The sequence below is a fragment of the Plasmodium sp. gorilla clade G2 genome (genome assembly GCF_900097015.1).
Source record: "Plasmodium sp. gorilla clade G2 genome assembly, chromosome: 13".
Classification (NCBI taxonomy): domain Eukaryota; phylum Apicomplexa; class Aconoidasida; order Haemosporida; family Plasmodiidae; genus Plasmodium; species Plasmodium adleri (nom. inval.).
This window is the reverse complement of record NC_041705.1, coordinates 1,471,055-1,496,054: the sequence shown is the minus strand read 5'-3', so window position 1 is coordinate 1,496,054 and position 25,000 is coordinate 1,471,055. Positions and strand designations below refer to the sequence as shown.

At 18.3% G+C, this 25,000-nt stretch overlaps 11 protein-coding genes across 11 annotated transcripts in view; 7 read left to right on the top strand and 4 right to left on the bottom strand.

Moving 5' to 3' along the window:
- The window catches only part of PADL01_1339400 (nucleolar complex protein 2, putative), a gene marked incomplete at both ends in the record, with an annotated part of 2,670 nt that extends 1,352 nt beyond the window's left edge, over positions 1–1,318 (bottom strand). Inside the window, one exon of the mRNA XM_028683948.1 lies at positions 1–1,318. This exon is cut by the window's left edge and continues 1,352 nt beyond it. Coding sequence (XP_028540075.1) covers positions 1–1,318 — 1,318 coding nt within the window.
- Positions 1,319–2,517: 1,199 nt separating this feature from the next.
- PADL01_1339300 (conserved Plasmodium protein, unknown function) lies at positions 2,518–2,694 on the top strand (the record flags this gene model as incomplete). The annotated part of the gene is made up of 1 exon (XM_028683946.1): positions 2,518–2,694. One exon carries the CDS (start codon positions 2,518–2,520, stop codon positions 2,692–2,694), a length of 177 nt encoding a protein of 58 aa, XP_028540074.1.
- A 541-nt stretch (positions 2,695–3,235) lies between these two features.
- On the top strand, positions 3,236–4,072 carry PADL01_1339200 (exosome complex component RRP42, putative; the record flags this gene model as incomplete). Its single annotated transcript, XM_028683945.1, has 1 exon — positions 3,236–4,072. The coding sequence occupies one exon, from the start codon at positions 3,236–3,238 to the stop codon at positions 4,070–4,072; it is 837 nt and encodes a 278-aa protein (XP_028540073.1).
- A 791-nt stretch (positions 4,073–4,863) lies between these two features.
- Positions 4,864–7,026, top strand: PADL01_1339100 (secreted ookinete protein,putative; the record flags this gene model as incomplete). Its single annotated transcript, XM_028683944.1, has 2 exons — positions 4,864–6,160; positions 6,302–7,026. The coding sequence occupies 2 exons, from the start codon at positions 4,864–4,866 to the stop codon at positions 7,024–7,026; spliced, it is 2,022 nt and encodes a 673-aa protein (XP_028540072.1).
- Positions 7,027–7,278: 252 nt separating this feature from the next.
- On the bottom strand, positions 7,279–9,894 carry PADL01_1339000 (ABC transporter (MDR family), putative; the record flags this gene model as incomplete). Its single annotated transcript, XM_028683943.1, has 1 exon — positions 7,279–9,894. One exon carries the CDS (start codon positions 9,892–9,894, stop codon positions 7,279–7,281), a length of 2,616 nt encoding a protein of 871 aa, XP_028540071.1.
- Positions 9,895–10,634: 740 nt separating this feature from the next.
- PADL01_1338900 (mitotic-spindle organizing protein 1, putative) lies at positions 10,635–10,853 on the top strand (the record flags this gene model as incomplete). Its single annotated transcript, XM_028683942.1, has 1 exon — positions 10,635–10,853. The coding sequence occupies one exon, from the start codon at positions 10,635–10,637 to the stop codon at positions 10,851–10,853; it is 219 nt and encodes a 72-aa protein (XP_028540070.1).
- Positions 10,854–11,844: 991 nt separating this feature from the next.
- PADL01_1338800 (conserved Plasmodium protein, unknown function) lies at positions 11,845–17,271 on the top strand (the record flags this gene model as incomplete). The annotated part of the gene is made up of 1 exon (XM_028683941.1): positions 11,845–17,271. One exon carries the CDS (start codon positions 11,845–11,847, stop codon positions 17,269–17,271), a length of 5,427 nt encoding a protein of 1,808 aa, XP_028540069.1.
- Positions 17,272–17,505: 234 nt separating this feature from the next.
- PADL01_1338700 (conserved Plasmodium protein, unknown function) lies at positions 17,506–19,274 on the bottom strand (the record flags this gene model as incomplete). Its single annotated transcript, XM_028683940.1, has 2 exons — positions 17,506–17,558; positions 17,666–19,274. The coding sequence occupies 2 exons, from the start codon at positions 19,272–19,274 to the stop codon at positions 17,506–17,508; spliced, it is 1,662 nt and encodes a 553-aa protein (XP_028540068.1).
- A 536-nt stretch (positions 19,275–19,810) lies between these two features.
- PADL01_1338600 (mitochondrial ribosomal protein L49 precursor, putative) lies at positions 19,811–20,570 on the top strand (the record flags this gene model as incomplete). The annotated part of the gene is made up of 4 exons (XM_028683939.1): positions 19,811–19,925; positions 20,049–20,137; positions 20,290–20,388; positions 20,547–20,570. 4 exons carry the CDS (start codon positions 19,811–19,813, stop codon positions 20,568–20,570), a joined length of 327 nt encoding a protein of 108 aa, XP_028540067.1.
- A 490-nt stretch (positions 20,571–21,060) lies between these two features.
- Positions 21,061–21,639, top strand: PADL01_1338500 (conserved Plasmodium protein, unknown function; the record flags this gene model as incomplete). Its single annotated transcript, XM_028683938.1, has 2 exons — positions 21,061–21,364; positions 21,497–21,639. 2 exons carry the CDS (start codon positions 21,061–21,063, stop codon positions 21,637–21,639), a joined length of 447 nt encoding a protein of 148 aa, XP_028540066.1.
- Positions 21,640–23,131: 1,492 nt separating this feature from the next.
- PADL01_1338400 (conserved Plasmodium protein, unknown function) lies at positions 23,132–23,959 on the bottom strand (the record flags this gene model as incomplete). The annotated part of the gene is made up of 1 exon (XM_028683937.1): positions 23,132–23,959. The coding sequence occupies one exon, from the start codon at positions 23,957–23,959 to the stop codon at positions 23,132–23,134; it is 828 nt and encodes a 275-aa protein (XP_028540065.1).
- Between the last annotated feature and the right edge of the window lie 1,041 nt (positions 23,960–25,000).

Here is a 25,000-nt window from a genome sequence, read left to right as displayed (position 1 = left end):
TTATTCTTTCCATATTATATGTTTTTTTAATATCTTCTTCTTCTTCTTTATCTTTTTTTATATTACATAAATTCATAAATATAATTTTCTTCCTTTCATTATATAATTGAAATATATTCTCAATTAATATATATAGAAAGAAATATATATCACTATTTGTTGATACTACAAATAATTTACATATCTTTTTTAAAAATATCTTTCCATAATTTAATATTACAACCCATCTTAATATTTCTTTTTTCTTTAATATTTTTAATATACCTCTATATATATCATTATTCTTAATTTTTTTCATATTTTCAGCTAGATTGTTGAAAAAGTAAATAATCAGAGGTTTATATTTTTTTATATTTTTATAATTCAGCATATTATTCAGATCGTAAGTATCTTCCATATTATTATGATGATTCTCATTTAAATTATTATTATCATCATTATTTTTGTTATTATTATTGTTATCATTTGTCTTGTTTTTTTTCTTACTTCCCTCCTCATCTTCAATAAATATTTCATTACTCTTTATTTTCTCAATATCTAGCACCTTCATTTTTAAATTCCCCTCATTCATTACATTATAAAACATGACATCTATGTTATACAACACATTAAATACAACAAAAAAGCTGGTATCTAAATTCATTGCATATTTTTTTTTCTTATTTTTATTTATTTTCTTGTTGTTTTTTTTCTTTTTTTGTTTTTTCGTGTTCATTATTTTATCATTTCCTTGGTTTTCAACACCCTTTTCTATTAAAGGCATTTCATCGTTTTTTAATTCATCTTCAATAAAAAAATCGAGAGCATCTCTATACATAGATAATACTTTTATAACCTTATTTAATCTCGTTTTCTTATTCATAGATTGTAAAAAGGAATCTACATATTCTATGTTAATATATTTAAGACTATTACCATTTTCATCATTTGTCATGATACATTCTTCCAGTTTTTTTACACTGTCATCTGAACTTGCATCATCTATGCAATTATCTTTACAAAATTTTTCAAGACTTTCAGAATCGTCATCATAAAGAGCATCAAGGTTATTACTATCGCTATTATCATCAAGGTTATTTTGTATGGAGCTATCATTCAGTTGAGTGGAAATATTTTTATTTACTTTATTATCCTTTTTTTTGACATTTTTAATATCTTCTTTATTAACCTTGTTTTTATCCTTTTTCTTGACTTTTTTTTTGTCCTTTTTTTTATCTTTTTTTTTGACCTTTTTTTTATCTTTTTTTTTGACCTTTTTTTCTACTTTTGTTTCCTCTTCATTTTTTTCCATATTGTGCTCTTCCACAATTTCCTTCATATTTAATACAATAAAAAATAAAAAATTAAAAATAAAAAATATAAAATAAATGAATTATATATATATATTTTATATAGATATTCCTTTTGTTAAGAAATGTTTAAATGACAAATATATTTTTTATTAAAATATATATAAGTGACGTTATATATTTATTTATTTAAATTCCAAACGTTATGGAAAAAAAAAAAAAAAAAAAAAGAACAAATTATAAAAATATACATATCAATATAATATTATTTCAATTATTAATTGAGAACAAAATATAAGTTATATATATATAAATATATAATTTTTTTATATATTATCACGTCATATAAATCCTTCTATTTTTTTTTTTTTTTTTTTTAATTTTATTTCTTAATTTTTATATATATAAGCACAAGTGTTTCTCTTCTAAATAAGTTTCTATATAATAGTCTTGCATAAAAAATTAAAAAAAATAAAAGAAATTGTATATGAATGAAAAAATCCAACATATAATTATAAAGCTTTATTATATACATATTATATATATATATTTAAAAAAAAATTGTAAAATTAAATAAAAATAACAACATAATAAAAAATATAATATATATATATATAAATATGTATATGATATATATATATTTATTCATTTAATTTACTATAATTAGTTTTATAAGCACTGAAATGTTCAATATATATATAATAATTACATATATATTTTATTGTAAAAAAAAATATATATATACCTTTTTATATAATACAATATTATATAATGATATAATAACTCATTGGTATTTTTATTCATTTAAAAAAAAAAAATAATAAATAATTAATCTCAAAGCATTAATATTTAAACAATTTTTTTTTTTTTTTTTGTGACCATTATATTTATAAATAAAAAATTGTATAAATTAAAAAATATATATAACACTATTTTGTTTTTATATTTTTGTTAATATTTGGTTATTATAAATATAATGAGGAATCATAATTTATAAATTAGTTCCCCCATATTGTTTTAAAAAAATTTATAAAATATATATGATATATATATATATATATATATATATATATATTTATTTATTTATAATATAGTATAAATATTTTTATGATGTTATGTATGAGCTTGTAAAATTATATAATATAAAAGAGAATATATAATATATATATAAAATATATTTATAAAGGGGGTTTCTTCATTAAGCAAGTGTATATAGGGTAAATAAAAAATGATAATAATTATTATTATTTTACTTCTATTATTATATCATATATGGAATAAGAACAAGAATTATATTATTAATTTTTATTACATAAATTCTTTTATATGTTTTAATAAAACGAAAAAATATAGAGACGTAAAAAAAGAATTAGGAGAATACGATAAATATTACAGTGATAATTAATTCTGATATAATAATATGATATTCTATAGATATTTTACTTAATTTTTTCTGCCACTCCATAAAATTAAATATATATATATATATATATATATATATGTATGTATTTTTTTTTTTAATTTATTTATTTATTAATTCTTTTTCTTTTTTTTTTTTTTCTTGTTAAAATAAACTGCAATATTTATTATTGAATATATATTTTTACATATTTGTCTATATCGTACAGGTATTTAGAAATATATATTTATATATGTATTTTTTTTTTTTTTTTTTTTTTTTGGTCATTATAATGTTGTTTTAGTAATGATACAAATGAAATGTTATTATCAACTACATGATAATATTGCTAGAACGATAAGGACATAGGAAATAAAATATATAACTATAAATATATATATATATATAATAAATCACATTTGATTATTAAATATAAAAATTTATTTTTAATTGATTACAATTTTGTCCTATTAGTAAAATATAAAGATAATAAATATATTTTCATATATATATATTTTTATATTTATATTTATTTTTTTTGAAAAAGATGAGCTCGTTAAATTACATAGAAGACAGCATTAATTGCAATATAAGAATAGATGGTAGAACATTATTAACATACAGATCAATAGAAATAAATAAAAATATTCTTGTGTCAGCTGATGGGAGTAGCAGTGTAATAAATGAAGAGAATAATGTAATATGTGGAATTAAACTTTCTTTAATTACTCCTGATTCTGATACATATGATGAAGGTAATGTAAATTTACAAATTGATTGCCCAGCATCTGTTGCTGCTAATAGAATAAAAAAAGATCATTTACAAACAATGACTTCTATTATTTATAATTTATGTATAAAAAATAATATAAATAAAAAAAAATTATGTATCCTGCCAAATAAATTTGCTTGGAGTGTTGATATAAATGTTATGGTTCTAAATGCTGGAGGTGGATTATTAGATATTATTAGTATAGCCATATATGTAGCTTTAAAAGATACATTTTTTCCAATTGTCAAACCAAAAAAAGAAATAGAAGAAGAAAATACATTCCATGAAATTTCAAATAAAGATTATCAATTAGAAATTGTTCAAAATGAACATATTAATTTTCCTTATGAACATATACCTATATGTATATCAATTGGAGAAATCAATAATAAATATATTTATGATATGTCTAAAGTAGAAGAAGAACTAGTAGAAAATATTTTTGTTGTTGCTATTACGTCTAAAGGAAAATGTGTAGCATTCCATAAATTATATGGGATATCCATGGAAATATCTTCCATTTTAAATATTACTGAAAATTCTTCTAAAATTTCTCATACTCTTTTTGAAAAAATTCATCAAGCCTTGGATAAAATACAAGCAAATATGTAAAAAAATTGTAAACAACAAAAAAAAAAAAAAAAAAAAAAAAAAAAAAAAAAAAAAAATTTGGCTAGATTTTTATTTTAAAACAAGCATTATAAAAAAAAAAATATATTATTGGTTAATTCTATACATTGTTTTTGTGAATATATTTAGAAAAAATTATGGTTGTACAGGCAAATTATATGTTTTAAAAGAAAAAAAATTATGAACAAGTCAGAAAAAAAAAAATAAATACTATAAATATATATATATATATATATATATATATATATATATATATAGATTTATATAGCCAAAACATATATATTTCATGGATAAGGAAATATATAAAAGGACCTTATATTTTATATATATCCATTTTAAATATAATATTGAAGAAAAGAAAGAGTAGATATATGAAATAAAGAAATGGTTTTGAGAATTATAATAAATTAAAAAAAAAAACAAACAAAAAATAAAAAAAAAAAAATGATAAATGATTATTTTTTATATAGCCATATATAAATGTGTTAAATGGTATAATAGTATTATGTCTTAATTTTACATATATATATGTTATTTGTTTATGTATATATTTTTTCTCTTTTTTTTTTTTTTTTTTTTTTTTGTTATATTATATTTTCTTTTTTCGAACACTAACATATTTTTAAAGAATTCATAATACAAATAATAATTAATTTATTTGGATTTATGCATAAAACATTTTAAAAAAATTAATATATATATATATATATATAAACACAGGCACATATATATATTTCAATATGGTTAGTATAAAAAAAGAATTCTTCCTATTGATGTTCTTATGTTCCTTAATATTAATAAGAACATATAGTGCACTGTCATTAAAGGGAGTAAATGAAGGTGATCCTCCTATTTTGATAAATTATAATAAAGAGGGTCATGTTAACACTTTAAAAGGTAGTAAGGATGAATTAATAAAGCTTATAGTTCAAGATGTATCTTACGATGTTGATAATTTTATAAACGATCAATATGGCAAAAACAACAACAACAATAATAATAATAATAATAATAATAATAATAATAATTATATGATGTCTAAAAAGGTTAAGATGAATGATTATATAAAAGGAGATATCAAACCTTATATCAATCAAAATAATAATTCTAAAAATGAAAAAGAATTAGAATTTGATCATACTGTGGGAATAAAACCTTTACAAAATAGACCCTTATTGAAAATAAATAATAAGGAGAAGAATGATAATATTGAGATGAAGGATTGTATAAAAAGGAATTACAACAAATTTAAGACAAATGATAATAATAATTCATATCATGAAGATATATCAAATAGTAGAAAGCAGAATAATAATAACAACCATATGAAAGGAGAACAAACGGGGAATATGAACTTTAAATTAAATAATTTAAATAATAATAATAAAAAAAAAAACCGTACTAATGTAACAAAAGAAAACAATATTGATATTAATAATGATGTGATAAAGATAAATAATATTAAAAAGGATATTCCTAATATGGAAAATAATAATTATAATATAAAACGTAGTAAGGACAAAAAATCTATGAAACTAGAAAAATCTTCGGTTAATAATTCTTCAAGGAGAAATATACAAAAGAAAAGGAATTATCACAATATAATTAATACGAATGATCAAAGTAAAGAGAATGAAACATCAAATGAACAACTGCAGATGGAAAATAAAAATATATATACAAAAAATCGCAACAATAATAATAATAATGTTGATGGTGATGATAATACAACAATATCAAATAAGGAATCTATTAATATATCATCAACCAATGAAGATAAAAAAAAAAGTATGAATAATCAGAATAAACAAGAGTCAAAAAAAGAAATTCATCATAAAAATAAATGGACAGAAATGTCATATGACGGAGATGCAATAGAAATAAGAATAATATCTGATCCACCATTTGTCAAAAATGATCATAAGAAAACACAAAAGAATAAAAAGAATCAGATAAAAGAGAAAAATTTGTTAAGACTAAAGAATGGAAAGAAGAACAAGTGGTTAAAGGGTGTTCCAAAAAAAAAGTCCAAACGTAGAGAAGTTGAAAGGGAGAAGGACCACCTAAAGGGTAACACAAAAAATTAAAAATTATAAATAAATAAATATATATATATACATATATATATATATATATATATATATATATTTATATATTATTATAATTTTTTTTTTTTTTTTTTTTTTTTTTTTTTTTTTTTTTATTTAATAGGAGGAAGGAATATCTCTAAACCTAAAAATAGACGCAACAAAAAACATACAAACAACAAATTTACAATAAAAACAAATAACAAAAGTAAGAAGAATAAAATGAGCTATATCCAAATGCATATGGATAAAAATAAAACAGAAGAATATCCAATAGAATTAAATGAAGAATCCTTATTTAATACATTAAGTGATGATGAATCTTTTGATGAGGATATATCTGAAGGAAGTGATGATATAGATAGTAATATGTCTATAAAAAAAATAAATGAGGATAAAAATTTAGAAAAATTTGTTGACGAGAGCGTGAAAGATATAGGGAGTAGAGAAAATGAAATGATTAAGAATAAAAAAAATATTATAAAACATTCTAGAAAAGTATACAATCTTAATTTATATAATTGTGATTTAATAGATGATTGGGATTTAAATCATGAATATATAGATGAAGAAGGGAAACTAATAAAATTGAGTGGATATGTTTTTCAAAATATAGTAAGTACGGATTCTATGCCTACAGTGAATATAACTGATTGGAAACTTAAAGGATCATGTAGTTATGATAATTATATATGTGGTGCATTAAATTATATGAATAATATATATTCTAAAGGAGATCGAGTTATATTTGATGGTAAAATATATGAAGCCACAACCGAGGTATATGAGACACCTAAGAGTATGGAAAATTTATGGATAGAAAAAACAAATGATTGTTATGATTTTTGAGAAGGGCAATATGGATTAACAAATAAATAAAGAAAAAAAAAAAAAAAACAAACAAATACATGCACATATATATATATATATATATATATATATACAAATAATTTTCATATAATATACTTTTTTTTTGAGAATTAATTTATTCTGATAAACAAATTAAAAAATTGAAAAATATGTGATACTATCATAGTAACACAAATAAAAATATATAAAGACACACACATATATATATGTATATCTATATGTATGTGTTGATTATATAGCAGTGTTATGCAGAGAAAATATATCCATAAAAACCTTATCATTTTTAATTTGTTCATATGTTCCAACGGCCCTAATATTACCATCATCTAAGATAATAATTTTATCCATTCTATTGAGAATATGAATTGAATGTGTAATATATATAATAGTTTTATTAGGAATTAAAATATCAATAAGTTTTTGTAATTTGTTTATATTTCCTTCATCTAAGAAAGATGTAATTTCATCGAATATATATATAGGAGTATCCTTGATAAGAGATCTTATAATAGATAATCTTTGTTTTTGTCCTGATGACATATTATTATATTGAATATTTGAATGTATATTATGAGGCATAGAATGAATAAAATCTTTTAAGTCAAGTTCTTCACATAATACATTAATGGAGGAGTTGATAATATTTAATTTATCTTCATCATATGCATTTAAGAAATCTATATAATAATTTTGATATTTATTTGTATTTGTATTATCTATATCTTTGTCACATGAAATATTATGATCATAATGATATTGTGGTTGATAAGAATGAGTTATATTATCAGAGTTGGAATCTTTATTTTTTTGATAACTCTGTGAATTATAATATTTTGTTGTTTGAATATTGTTTAGAATTTTTTTATGAATATTATGTTGTGGATTAATATTTTGAAAAATACATTTTGAAATATAATAATAATTATTATTATTTATGTTATTTATATTATTTATATTATTTATATTATTTATATTTATATTATTATTATTTTCTATATGTGGGGGGGGTATTAATCCATAAATTAGATTTTCATATATGGTCCTATTAAATATCGAACATTCTTGTTCACTGATAGAGAGAATATTTCTTTTCAAAAAATTTGTATGAATATTTTTAATATTAAAATTATCTATATAAATATTACCTTCATATGATAAATTGCATGTAAGTAATTTCCAGAGTGTTGATTTACCTGAGCCACTTTTACCTATGATTGCTACTTTTTCATTAGAATTAATTTCTAGATTGATATTTTTTAAAACACATTTTTTTCTTTCTTTGTCATAATGATTATATGAGAAGGAGACATTTTCAAATTTTATGGCTCCTTTAATATTATGTGGTATATTATAAGATTTGTGTGGGTACTTGAAATGTAGTTTATCCATAACAATATTATCATCATTATTATCATCATCATTTTTATTTTTATTATTATTATTATGTTTAATATTTATTTGGTTTTTCTCTTTTTGTTTATCATGTAGTAGATCCACTTGTTTGTCTTGTATAGATAAGTTATGTGATTCATATTCATTTTTATTTGTCTTTATTTCTTCTTTTGTCATATCTAATATTTCATATATTTTTTGTAAACTTAATTGTAAAAGATTTATATCCTTTTTTAATTTTAATATGCCTCCTACACCTAGTCCTAACATTGTGCTATAAACTATAAAAGAAACAAGTTTACCATGTGTGATATTCTGAAGAGACAATTCTAATCTTCCAAATGATAAAATAGTACATATAACAACATTTGTTCCTATATTTAAGAATGCATAGAATAAAGATTCTGATGTTATATATTTATGATCATATTTATTGAGAATATGTAATTGTTTACAGAAATATTTATGTTCATATGATTCATTGCCAAATAATGATATAATATTTTTTTTTTGTAAAGAATCTGAAAATCTAGCTATTTGTTTTTCTTCTATATTAGTAGTTTGAATTTTTATACGTTTTAAAGATTTTAAAATGAAAAGAACAGAAAGACCATATAAAGGTATAATGAATAGACATAATTTTGTAAGATAAAGAGAGATACATGACATTGATATTAATCCACCTACTATAGAATTAATATAACGAAATATTTGTGTAATACATGTAATTAATTCTTTTGCGCTATATTTTATTTCTATAAAAGTACAATTAATTAAATAATCAGGTGTCTTATATTCTATAAACTGTTCTTCATTATTCATTAGAATTTTATTATGTATTTGTTTTTTTAAACGTCCTTCTACATTTTTTATACATTTATTTGTAAAATATATTCTCATATAAGATGCTATACCACCACATATAAAATAAGGAAAATAAAATATGATGGTGTTCATAATTTTTGAATCTACAAAATAATATTTTAAAAATCTTATTTTATGAAAAAAAAAATTTATAACATTATTAAAAATATTTATATTAGAAAAAGTATTACTACATATAATACTGTTGTTATTAAAAATATTGTTGTTATTTGTCATATTATTAGATACTTCAATGCATTCACCCATAATTCTAGGATAGCTTATATTTGTGTAAGCATTTATTATAAGAAATATCATAGCTATAGATAATAATGTTTTTTCATGTTTTGTCATATCCAAAAAAGCTCGAATTATATAATTCTCTTTTTTCTTTTTATGACCCTCATTAGGATCAGTACTTGTAATAATCCTCTTCCTTTCAATCTTATCATCTTTCTTATTATTATATTTCAACTTTATATAACTTATATAATTATAACTTTTAAAACATCTTATATATAAAATCTCGAAATATCTAAAAATATTTTTGGACGTTTCTCTCAATAAACATAAGGATAAGCAATTACCCATCAGTGGGTACAAACAAAAAAAAAATAAAATAAAAAATTAAAAAATAAAAAAATAAAAATAAATTGAAAGTTATATATATATATATAAAGATATATATTTTTTATCCATTTTTATGATATCCTTTTTTTCACATCTCCATTTAATTTACACAAATAAATATAAATATAAAAAATATATATATAATATATATTTATTTATATATGTGAAGAAGTTTATATGTATAATAAACATATATACATTAAAAAAAAAAAAATAAAATAAAATAAAATAAAATACCATAAATATAATATATATATATAAATATATACATATATATTTATATATTTAATATTATGTTTATACTTTAATTTATATGTGCATATGCTAAAATGAAAAAATAAATTATATATTAAAAAAATAATAAAATAACATAAATATAATATAATACATATATATAATACATTTATATGTTATTCTGAGTTGATATCTTCATTTAATAATCTTTACACATTATAAAAAAAAAAAAATTAATTATATATATATATATTATATATGTGTGATAAAGAGAAAAATTGAGGATTTTTATAAAAATATGTAATAAAAATTTAATTTTTTCTAAAGATATAATTATCAGCTTTATATCACACACATATAAATACTGTTAATATATATATATATATATATTTAATTTATGACAAATAAAATATCGAACATACAATTTATAAATATATAAATATATATATATATATATTTGAATAATGATGAATGACAAAGAAGCAAAGAAAGAGGCCATTGAAATTATTTATGAAATCTCAAATATTTTAAATGTTAATCTGGATAAAGAAACTATAGTTATATTAGTTCAATTGTGTGAGTATGGAGTAAGTCCAAAAATTCTTTCTCATATTATTATTCAGTTGAAAAAGGAGAGAGAAAAATTTCTAGAAAATTTAAACAACAAGAATAATATAAGTAAATAATATATATATATAAATATATATATATATGTGTATATATGTATATATTTAAAGCATAGTATGAATAAATAAAATTTGTATAATATCAAATAATGGGAACCTATCAATGTAATTATTTATATAACACCAAATGTTGTTTCAGGAGTGGATACATTAAACATATAATTCTTAATACAAATGAAAAGGGGAAAAAAAATAAAATAAAATAAAAATAATAAAAAATAAGAAAAATGACCTTGCCTTTTTATATTTGGAATAATGCTTAAGAGACAATTAGAATTCACAAGTTTACATACTAATTTGTTATATTATTATATTATTATATTTTTTATTTTTTTTGTATATTTTTTAAAATTATCAAAATTGTGTTTTCATATTATATATATATATATATATATTTATTTATTTATATTTATATGTATATTTTTTTTTTTTTTTCAAAATAAGAAACTTAAATTAAATAATATAAAAAATATTATGTAATAATAATCGTTCTTTCACATATTTTTATATAACACATATAATATTTATTTATTTATTTATATATTCTTAAAACTTAAGTGCAAAATAATAAAATAAATTATTATGTGTATTATATGTACACATGTAACGGTTTCAATTTCTTTTTTTTTAATTATTAAAAATAAATTTTGTTACATTCTGAAATATAATAAAAATATATGTATGAATATTTTTTTTTATTTGAAAAGTAATCAATTTATATATTATAATATATATATAAATATTATTTATATGTGTATATTTTTTTTTTTTTTTTTTATACCATAAAAATAAAATAAAATAAAATATTATATATTTTTTTATTTTTAGTGTCTTTTTTTTTTTTTTTTTTTTTTTATTATTACTATTACACTTAATATACCATTTAAATAATACATTTTATTTTTTTTATTTTATTTTATTTTATTTTATTTTTTTTTATTTTATTTTTTTTATTTTATTTTATTTTTTATATTACAATGAAATATACAATATGGATGCTTACGAGTCTCCTTCTGAGGTTTTAAAAAAAAAAAAACAAAAGAACCAAAAAAACGAGAATGCTTTTATTATTACAAGTGAAGAGAAAAAAAAAAGTTCACTCGAAAAAAATAATAAGATGGAGAATGAAAAGAAATTAAAATTTATTGACATTTTTGATGAACAGTATGAATTAGGAATAAGTAATGAAATAATATTAAATAATAACAAAATAAATAGAAATAAAGAAGATATAATAAATAATAATGATAATATAAATAATCAACATTATTTAATAAACAGTTCAAAGAAAATAGGGTCAAAAGAAAAATACTTTTTTAATATTTCAAAATTTAAAGAAAAGAAAGATTATTTATATTCTTTCAATAATATACATGAGGAGGAAAAAATACAGTTAGATTCTCCATATGAAGATAATAAGGATATATATAAAAAGAAAGATAATTCTTATGAAATGAATGAGGGTATTTATATGAATAATCATCAGAAAGGAGATAATAAGAATAATAAGACGAGTGACAAAGATGTCATCTGTAATAATAAAAATGACAACAGTGATAATAAAAATGACAACTGTGATAATAAAAATGTCATATGTCATAATAATGATATCATTTATAATGACAATTATGAAGATAATGATTATTATAACTATGATATTATTTATTTACAAAATAAAGTATACGAATTAAAGACATTATTAGATGCCTCATTAGAAAAAGAACAAAAACTCAGTGAAGAAAAAAATCTTATTGAAAATAAATATCTTATTGTTCATAAAAGCATAGAAGAAATGAAACATGAAATAATAAATATAACTAATATACATAATGAAGAAATATCCAAGTTGAAAGAATCTTACGAGAGACAATTGAATTTGTTTAAACAAGAAATTGATGATAAAGATATATTTTTTAAGAAAAAAATAGAGACACAAGAAAGAGACACAATCATACAAATAAAGAAATATGAGGAGTTATATGTAGAGGAGAAGAAAAAAAAGGAACATCAAGAAGATATTATAAAAAGGGCGGAGCAAGAAAAGGAAGAATTAATAAAAAGGGCGGATCAAGAAAAGGAAGACTTAATAAAAAGGGCGGAGCAAGAAAAGGAAGATATAATAAAAGGAGCAAAGCAAGAAAAGGATGATATAATTAAAAGGGCGGAGCAAGAAAAAGAAGATATTATAATAAAGGCTGAGCAAGAAAAAGAAGATATTATAATAAAGGCTGAGCAAGAAAAAGAAGATATTATAAAAAAGGGCGAACAAGAAAAGGAAGATATTATAAAAAGGGCGGAGCAAGAAAAGGATGATATTATAAAAAAGGCCGAACAAGAAAAAGAAGAAGAAGTGAATAAAAAAATAAATGAATATAACCTTTTAGCAGAGAATTATAAAAAAGATAAAGAAAAATATTGTAACAACGAAAAAGTATGGACACAGAATATGAATGATATGAAAGAGAAAATAAATACTTTAATAAATACAATAAAAGAGTATGAAGAAGAAAATAAGAATCTTCAAAATATTATTAATCAGAAAAATGATACAATAACAAATATAGTTAATGATATCTTGCTTGTAAAAAATGTGTATGAAGATTTAATAAAAGAAAAAGATATGAATGAAATAGATAAGAATAATCTTACACAAAAAATTAAAGATTATCAAAATGATATAATATGTCTTCAAAATAATATAGATAAATTAAAAAAAAGAAATAATAATTTAAATGAAGATCTAAGGAAAAAAGATAAAATAATTATCACATTAAAAAATGAAAATATGTATTTAAAAAAAGAAAATGATATATTTAATAATAATTTCTTAAGTATCAAAGGGGACGATGATAAAATTAAAATCTATTCTACAGATTTGACAGATTCGACAGATGATCAAGACAAAGATGAAAAAAAAGATCACACATATAATATAACTGATGATAATTATATAAAAAAAAATGAAGAACAATCTTTAGAAAAAGAAAAAAATATAAACAAGCATGTTTTTTTAAATAGTAACAGTTTAAAGTTTGAAAATTATATCAATTATAATAATACTATAACAAATGATAATCTATCTAATGATCTTGAAAGGCAGAGAAAAGGAAATAACCATTTGTCAAAAAAAAAAAAAAAAAAGGATAAAGATTTAAAGGATTATTTAAAATCTGAGGATATTTCAAATGACATAGAAAAGAAAGAAAATAATAATGTCGATTTGATTATTCAAAGAAGAGTATGTAATGAAAAATTATATAAGAAAACAAAGGAGGATATTAAACAAAAAAGGGGGAATTATAGTGATGATTATGATAGTTATTCGGATATATCAAAAGATAAAGAAGGACATCATAATAAAATGGATAATAATAAGAGAGATAATAATAATAATAAAAGAGATAATAATTATCATAATAGTAATAATTCCAATGAACAATATTTTATGTTATGCAAAGTTGAAGAAAAACCAAAGGCACATTCTTCTTCTTATACTTCTTCTTTAATATCATCAAATGAAGAAAAAAAAAATTTGCTACATATTAATATGAATAAAAAAAATAATCATAAGCAAGTTGAAAAAGATACCATAAGAAGACGACATAAAAGTTGTAATAATTATGACAAAAATAAGAATGATACTAATGGTGATATTACAAATAATAAAAATATTAATAATATTAAAAATAATAAAAATATCAATAATATTAATATTAATAATAATTATCATCATCTTCATTCTTGTAGTCTTAGTGCTTCTTATAGTCGCACAAGTAGTTATGATAAATATTATAATTCAAATAAAGATAAGAAAATACCTCATATGATTATTGAAGATAATAAAAAAACAAATGAAATTATATCCATAAGACATAATGAACTAATAAAAAATGAAGAAAATAAAAAAGATAACAATTGTTCTTACAATATGGATTCTATAAATGAAGACAAAAAGATACAATTCAATTTATCAAATGTGATACAACAAATAAATGAAAAAAATAAAGTGGAAAAAAATAATCTTTATTCAAATGAAAATATAAATATACATACAAATACAAATAAATATAAAAATGATATAAATTATTTAGATAATTATATAGACACACCTGAAATATCCAATATAAATATAACAAAAAAAAAAAAAAAAAAAAAAATTATATCTTATGATCATAATATGGATAGTAATAATCATATTTATAAAAAAGAATTATTCAGCAATAAATATTTATATGATATGAATCTCTATAACTCTAAAAATAAATGCAACGTATTCAGCTTCAGCAATAGTAATATTTTTAAAGACAAAGAAATAAAAAATAAATATGTCACACAATATAATAATGATGATGGTAATAGTGATGTCTCTCTCCTTTTAAAAGATCAAATAAAAAAAAAAAAAAAGGAAGAAAAAATATATGAGCAAAATATAAATACAAATCATTTTGAAAATGTTGAAAAAATCAAATTTAATAACTCTTTTATAAAAAACCAAATGGGAGAGAATAATTATCATATGAACGATGAAGAAAAGAAGGGAAATTATTTTATAAATTCTGATGAAGAATCATATAAAAAAATGAGATATAAACTTTCTAATTTTTTAAAAAAAAATCCGAATTATAAAAAAATAGATATTCAAAGTAATGATAATCCAAATATTTTGTCACCTGCGAATACAAAAAATGAATTAATAGGTCATACCCCTTTAGAGTTAAAAAAAAAAGAAAATAATAATACTATCATAAATGATTATCATATATATAGAAATCACGATTATAGAGATACAAGTAATGATATTATAACATCTATGAAGGATCATAATATAAATAATAAACAAAACATATTAAATTATGAATTCTCTTCTTCAAATGTATCACATAATCATATGAATCAGTTTATATATGCAAATGACACTATTAAGAATGAGAAACAGAATTTTAATTTTGATTCCTATTTGTTGAATAAATATAAAAATAAAAGTAATATGTATGGTTTATTTATTATAAATGAAAGACTCAAAACTATTTATAAAAACATAGAAAATAAAAGAAAATCTATAAGTAACCTTCCTGTTTATATTTCAAAGGTTCAAGACATAAATAAAAGTAACAATTCTTTTCATTTATTAAAAGAAGAGAACATCAATAATGAAAATATGAAAGAATACAATAAATTATTATCTAGACATGATCAATATAAAAACACTATGATTATAGATCAGATGAATAATAGAACTGGTGAGGATACATCTACTTATGTAGGTCTTAATAAATATGACAAAAAAATATTTAAAAAGGATATAGAAAATATGATGAGAAACGAAAGTATGTGTAAAGCTATAGGATCAAATTATATATCGAGTAACACAAGAAGTAATAATATTACATATAGTTCATCTCTTCATATTGATAAAAAACATGATGAGGAAGACCAAAAAATAACAAATTATGAGTACATACAGAATAATAATGATATAAATAAAGAGGAAGATATAATTAAATGTAATGAGAAATATATTCAAAATGAAAATTTCTCTGTAGATATTCTTGAAAATAATATATATAAGGGGGGTCATGACAAAATAAAAAATTTGAACCACTTTAAATTATATAAACTATATGATGAGAATGATATGAAAACAAATAATATAATAGAGACCACCAACAATAACAACAATGATAATGAAATGAACAATGATAATAAAATGAACAATGATAATAAAATGAACAATCATATTAATAGTAACAATAATAATTATAATAATAATTGTTTTGAAGAAAATAAGGGGTATTCAGAACATACAAACATAAAACATAACGACAAAAAAAATGATAACGATCTAGATTTACAATATGATGAAATGTTATATAAAAAATATATACAAAAAATAAAAAAAATAAATAAATACAAGGAAGATCATAATATTAATAGTAATAATATAAACGAAAAAGATATATTACAATATAATTTTGATAATTTCTTATTATTATATAAAAATAAAAAAAACAAACAAAAAGAAATGCTAAATCAATATTCTAATAATTCTAATAATTCTAATAATTCTAATATATTTGAAACATTCAAAAATCAAAAGGCTCATGAACATATAGATATAAAAATAAAAAATGATACTCTGAAAGAAGAAATACAAAGTAAAGAACAAAAAAAAAAATTAGAATCAAATAATACATATACAAAAAAATTCAAACTGTTATCAAAAGAATATCCAGATGAAAAAAAAAAAAATATTTCTATAAACGACAAAAATAATCTTATAAATTATTATAACGAAGAAAGTAATTGTGTGGACCAAAAAATTTTCTTTAAAAAAATTATTAATTCTAATGATATAATCACTAAAATGATGACAGAAAATGAAAAAGATCATTTCCTTTTTAATATAAAAAGGATATAAATATAAATAAATAAATAAATATATATATATATATATATATATATATATAAATTTTTTTGATATGTAAGTGAAGCATGTAAAACATAGACAAAAGGATCCTATAAAAATGTATACAATATATATATATTTATATTTATATTGTGGATATATGTTTATTTTTTATTTTATTTTTTTTTTTTAATATATCCCTTTTAAAAACTGTTTTTTTTTTCTTGACAAAAAAAATAAATTCAATCATAGAAAATAATTATCCTTCACAACCTGTGAAAATAAAAGAGGAACCACAGCTGAAAGAATAAAAAAATATATATATATAAATATATGTATGTATATGTTTATACATTTTTAATATTTTATTTTTTTTTATTTTATTTATTTTTTTTTGGAGGATTACCATATTTACACCTATATATTGATAATGACAATATGAATGAATTAAATATATTAAATGACAAGGAAGTTAAAATAAATTTATTTGTTTTTTTATTTTCATTTATATTGTTAAGAATCGATTTTTGTATTAAGAAAGAGGAATTTATAAGTACATTAGTATATATACTTTTATATATATCTTTAAACATATAAAGATATGTTTTTATATTATATTCTTTTGAATTAATATTATGTAAAACAAATGAAAAAATAAAAGTATAAAATATAGTATTCTCAAAAAATTTCCAATAGATTTTATTCATAATATTATTATATTTCTCTTTTACAATTTTTTTATTATTATTTTCTATAATATATGATGAATTTATTTTGTAAAGATATTTTTGTAGTACTTCTAATCCTTGTTGTTTATAATAATTTTCTTCATTTTTTTTGAAAGATTTATAAAGTTTATAAATACGCCATTTATAAATAGGTAACTCAAACAAATTACTATCAATATTATTATTATTATTATTATTATTATTATTATTTGATGAGGTAATATTTTTTTCATTCTCATCTACATTGTTATTAAGAAGAAAAGAAATAATAGAATCTTTTATTGTGTCCATATGCTTCTCATCCTTCTCTATATCTATAGAATCATTCTTCTCTGCTTCTGTGTGATTCTTTTTTTTCTTTTTCATTTGAATATATTTATGTATGATATTTTTTTCGTTTAGATATATTTGCTCAATACATGTTTCATTTTTTAAAATTTTTAAAAGAAGGTAAGATATAATTTCCTCTCTATTATGTAAGTTATAAAATAAATTAGGGTTGTATACAAGCTGTAATATTTGATCATATGATAAATATAAATAATCTTGTGAATAGGTAATATAATAAAATAAGATGGATGATAAGATTTTCTTTTTAGTATGATTTATATTATTATTTTTTATATTTTCAAAAAGAAAATATATAAAAGGATCATAATAAGGATTATTTATAATATTTTTATTATTCATATTTATATTCATAGATATGTTTTTATTATTTGTATTGTTATTTATATCATCATATGTCTCATTAATATAATAATCATTTTGTTTATTGTGTTCTTCTTTTATATTATCATTCTTAGGATTGATATCACTAGAAAGTTTTATTTTATTTTTTTTATTATATTTATTTTTATTTTTATAAATGGTTTCAATTAAACCCAATAAAGAATTTTGCTTTGGAATATATTCTTCATTTTGAATATTCAGAAATAATTTTTCATAAAATTTATTTTTTAAATATATAGATATATTATTTACACCCAAAATACTTATGAAGTCATATAAAACAAAATGATCTATAGCTGTAATTTCATTTGTATAAAAATAATTTTCTTCATTTTTTTTAAAATAATTATATAAAGTAAAAGAGAATATACTAAAATTTAGTACACATACTGGTAAAAATATATTTTTAAAACATATTTTCTTTTTTTCTTTATATTTTATCTTATTCAAAAATAAATAATCATCTCCTTTCTTTTTATTATTTATAATTGTTTTTATATTATTCTTATATGTTTTCACACAATTAAAGTGGCCTTTCTTATTAAAGAAATGCATACTTTTGTTTTTTTTTTTTTTCTGTTCTTATTATATAAAAGAAAATATAAATATATAAATATATATATATATATATATATATATATATAATATATTGTTGATATGTTGTATGTATATATAAGTCATATATATGGAATTTTTAGAAAGATTTTAAAATAATTAACAATGATTATATATAAATTGTGATAAGCACAAATATAAATATAAAGATAAATATAAAGATATATTTATCTTTTTCGTATGAGTGTATTTGTTTTATTTATTTATTGTTAGAGTATCGTGCCTACAATATTGAATTTATATAATCAAAAATAAAAATATTATATATATATATTATATATATTTATATGTGTATAATATGATATTTATATTTTACCACATGACAAAAAAAAAAAAAAAAAAAAAAAAAAAATTTATTTATATATATATATATATATATATATAATATTTCAATAAAAATGTTATATATTTGATTATATATATATATATTTATTTACTTTACATATTTTATTTTGAACTCTATGTTTTTAAAAAGAATGAATTTTTTTAAATATATGCATACACCAAAATCATATTTTAGTATATACAATGAATATTTAAATTCTTACAAAAAAAAAATAAACAAGATACCCTTTTATATAAGGAGAACAGGTATTACATTATAACAGCATTATATTAATAAGATAAAATATATAAATAAATACATACATATAAACCTTATGTATTTGTGAGTAACCATATGTAGATTTATTTTTTTTTTTTCTCATCATATAGCGTCAGATAATTTGCCTGTTTTTTTAAAATACAAAAATAATAAAAATCTGGTTATAACTGTTATAAGAAAAATTAAGGGAAACAAAGAAGTAAGTCAACAAAAATAAAAAAAAAAAAAAAAAATATATATATATACATATATATATAAATTAATGTATGATTATAAAAGTAGACTATATATATGTCAATAAGAACAGTTTTATTTTTTCTTTATTTCATTGTGTGATTTATTTTTTTGAAGATTCTTAAAAGAGAAATTAAAAGTATATGCAATAGTGACGTCATTGAAAAACCGGATTCGTTTTTAATTCGAGGAAACCACAAAAAGAAAATAAAGGATGTAAGGAAAATAAAAAGAAATATTATAATAATATATATATGTGTATATATTTATGTATATATATATATATATATATATATATATATATATATATATATTTTTTCTTTGTTACACAACATTTTGCGTAACATTTTTTATTATGTATATATTTTTTTTAGTATTTTAAATATATTGGTTATTAATAAAAAAAATTAAAAGAAATAAGCGCCCCCCATTTAATAGTTTTTAACAGGTAAAATATAATATATATTATATGTATAATATATATATTATATATATATATTTATTATTTCCATTTTCTTTGGGCAGACAAATTTTTTTTGCATAGCATATAAAGAAAGAAAGGAATAAAATATAATATTATATATATATATATATATATAATTTCATATAGCATATATTTATATTCACGTCTGTAAATTTTTTTTTTTTTTTTTTTTATTTCCTTATATAAATGAAATGCACAGAACTGAGAAACACAAAAAAAATAAAATAAAATAAAATAAAAAAATATCACATGTATATATTATATATATATATATATATATATTTTTTTTATTTTAAATAAATTATATATTTTAAATATAAATATAACTGGAGAATAATATTTATATATATATATATATTTATTTATTTATATATATATATTTTTTATGTGTGTAATTATTGACAATGGGAAAAATTGACCATCTAGCCAAAAACGCTGTTAACGAATTTGTAAGGAATGGAAATCATAATGTGTCTAATGTTTATAATAAAAAATTAATATATATTAGTAAACCTACGCATGGAAGTTTTATTTATTGGAATATAAGAAATTTTATATCATTATTTAAAAAAAAAACAAAACGTTGTACTAGATATTTAGATTTAAATCATGATTTTTCAAGAGCTGCTCTAGTTGGAGTGCCAAAAACAAATTATGATCCAAAAAATAATATTTTCTATATACAAATGGACAATGAAGAGTGGGCAGGTATTAATAAGAAAAATATATATATATATTGAAATATTTATATATATATATATATATATATTACTTATTTATTTATATATATATATATATATATTTATTTATTTATTTTTTTTTTTTTTTTCCTCATGATAGGTATTGGAAGTAAAATGATGTTAAATATTTCGATGAATATTTTGTTCTATTTACATATATCTTTTTGGATGTATTTCATATATTATAGAATGTTAGTAAATAATAAATTCAGTGTATTTAGTAAATGGAAAAACAAGGAATAATTTTTTTGAACCATAATATTTATATAAATCTATAGTCTTAAAACACAATAATCAAAGTCACAAATTCATTTATATAATGTATATTATTTTTTAATTTTTTTCCTTTTTTTTTTTTTTTCCTCACTCTTTTTCTTTTTTTGTTTACAAAATTAATGTTACATAGTAAACCTTATAATTCAATAGACACACACACACACACATATATATATATATATATATATATATATATATTTATATAATAACCATTTTAATATAATAAATTATATTTATAAGATCCCTATCAAAAGATCATGAGATATTATTATATCTTTTTAGAAAATATTTTTATTTTTAAATTAGAAGAGATTAAAAAAAATATTGAAATAGTTTTAATCATAAAATATGAAAATGGCGAAAAAAGAAAAAAAAAAAAAAAAAAAAAACAAATAAATAAATATCTGTTTCTATTTTTTTCATTTTTTTTCTTTTTCACATTTTTTCTTTGTTTATTTATTTATTTTTTCAAGAAACAAATATATTAATTTTGTATATATATATAATGAATAAACTATTATTGCATTATACATATATATATATATATATTACATTCTATGGAATGTAAAGAATATAAAAAAAAGCTATTAAAAAAAAAAAAAAAATCAAAAAAAAATATGGATATATATATATAAATAATATTACATTATACAAAATATGTACATATAATTAATACAAAAAAGTAAGAATGTTAATATAACTATACATACATATATAAAAATAAATAAATAAATATAAATATATAAACATATATATATATAAACATATATATATATATATATATTGAAAACAACTGCATTATTAAAACTAAAACTTAAAATTAGAGGCTTGAAAAAAAAAATGAATACATATATGAAATGAGATACACACATACATATATGTATTATATGCAACAATACTACATGTATTAAAGAAATGGTATATATATATATATATAATACACAAATATTTTTAATATATATATGTATCTATAGGTATATATTTAAATGCATATATTAAAAAAAAAATTTTCTTTAAAAATTTAAATGTATTTTAAAATGACAACAATGAATAAATAAATATAAATATAAATATAAATATATATATATATATACATTTTTACAAAAATTTTCTTTTTTTTTTTTTTTTATATACAAATGTAATTTTGACATATACATTCATGTATAATGTGTAAATATATAAATGCCAACATACATGTTATAAAGGGTATAAAAAAAAAAAAAAAAAAAAAAAAAGACTGTAATCTGTGTATATCTAGTCAACCCTAATTTTTATCTTCTATCATATATACTACTTCATATAAAAAAATTATACACATTTAAATATTACTAAAAATTTTGTGATAATTTGATACCTATAAATACATACATATATATATATTATCATATTTATATGTACTTATATTTTTCATATATTCTTATAATTTCCCTTTTTTTTTTTTTTTTATATATTTTCCATTTTAAAAGCTAATTTTTTTTCTTTTCCTTTTTCCTTGTCCATCTTCATTAACTGATGCATTGGTCATGTCATAATCTTCTGCTGTGTTCATATCTGCATTAGATGCAATATCTGATCCATATTCAGTTTTTGTGTTTTTTGATACCTTTGTAATATCTTGCAAATTATAATTCGCACTAGCTCTTGCACTTGCCTTAAGTTTTACACTTGCATTTCTTTTTTTAATACATTCCCTATGAATTTTCAAAGCTTCATTATATACTCCAAAATCTTCAGCTAGTTGCCATAACATATTTAAATTAAAATAAGGTAAGAAACTTATTGATAATGGTGGGTTTTTATTTTTCATTATTATCTTACATTCATCATTATATTTATATGCTCTTCTTAATAATTTTAACATTCTTTTTCTTCCTTCTGTTCCTAATGTTCTACTAAAATTTTGTTTTTTACTTCCATCTTCATTATGAGTATTATCACTACATGTCTTACTTTCTTCAGAATAACTAAAACTTTTCAACTCCTTTTTTATTTTTTCATTACCACCTCTTTTATCATCGCCTCGCATAGATGCTAACATTACATTACTTTCACTTCCTGTTGTATTCTCTGATCTGTCTCTTTTTAAATCTGACTCATCTACTAATATATAGTCAGAAATATCATCAAAACTGCTATGTAATTCGTTAGTAAAATCGCCTACTGAGAAAAATGGAGATTCTTCATTTGATGATAATTCACTCTCACAACCATATGGCAAATCTGTATATCTCATTGAGCCCAATGGAATATTATCATTGTTTTTTATATTTAATAATTCCATTTTCATTCTTATAAATATTTTTTTTTTTATTTCTACTTATATATAAAAATATATATATATATATATATTATATACACATGTATATAATAGGTGTATATCTTTATTTTGGTGTGTGTGTGTTTTATATTTTTCTGTATTTTTTTTTTTTTTTTTTTTTTTTTTTTGTTTTTTTTTTTGATTCTGTATAAAAATTTTAAAAAAAATTATGAACTGTTCATAATTTTTATTTTATTTTATTTGGCTAGATAGCTATAAATAAACAAAATAGGAGATAAATAAAAATACAATTTTATTATCACCTTATTTGATATTATATATGTATATATATATATATATATATATATATATATTTTATTATATTTATACTTGTAGAATAAAATAAAATGTGATTAATAGATGCATTAATTATAAAAAAAAATTATTTAATTACTATTTCTTTATTAAAATTAAAAGAGTATCTTTTTAATTCTAATATGTATATTATTAAAAAATTACAAAAGCAATGAATTCATAATTTAATATATATATATATATATATTAAAAGATATAAATTAAATATATAGATAAATAAATAAATATATAAATATACACATGTGATAAACAAAAAATAGAACAAGAATAAATAAGTCTAATGTATTTTTCTTTTAAATTATTAAATATATTTTTAGTTACAATTGTCTTGTCATACAAATATTATTTTTTTTATCATGTCCCGTTAAATAAATAGATCTATTTTGTTCACAAATATTTAATATATATATATATTATAATATTATAAACTATATTAAATCTTCTTAATAAATATTTTAAAACTATTTGCATAAGCATAAAAAAGGGTATATAGATAAATAAAATAAAATAAAATAAAAAAAAAAAAGAAAGAAAAGAAAATAAAAGAGAAAAGAGAAAATATTAAAAACTTTTTAAAATTATATGCAGGTCTACAATATATAATATTGTTATGTATAACAATCTTTTTTTTTTTTTTTTTTTTTTTATAAAATAAAATATGGTTTCACAAAATAGACATATATCATTATATAAATA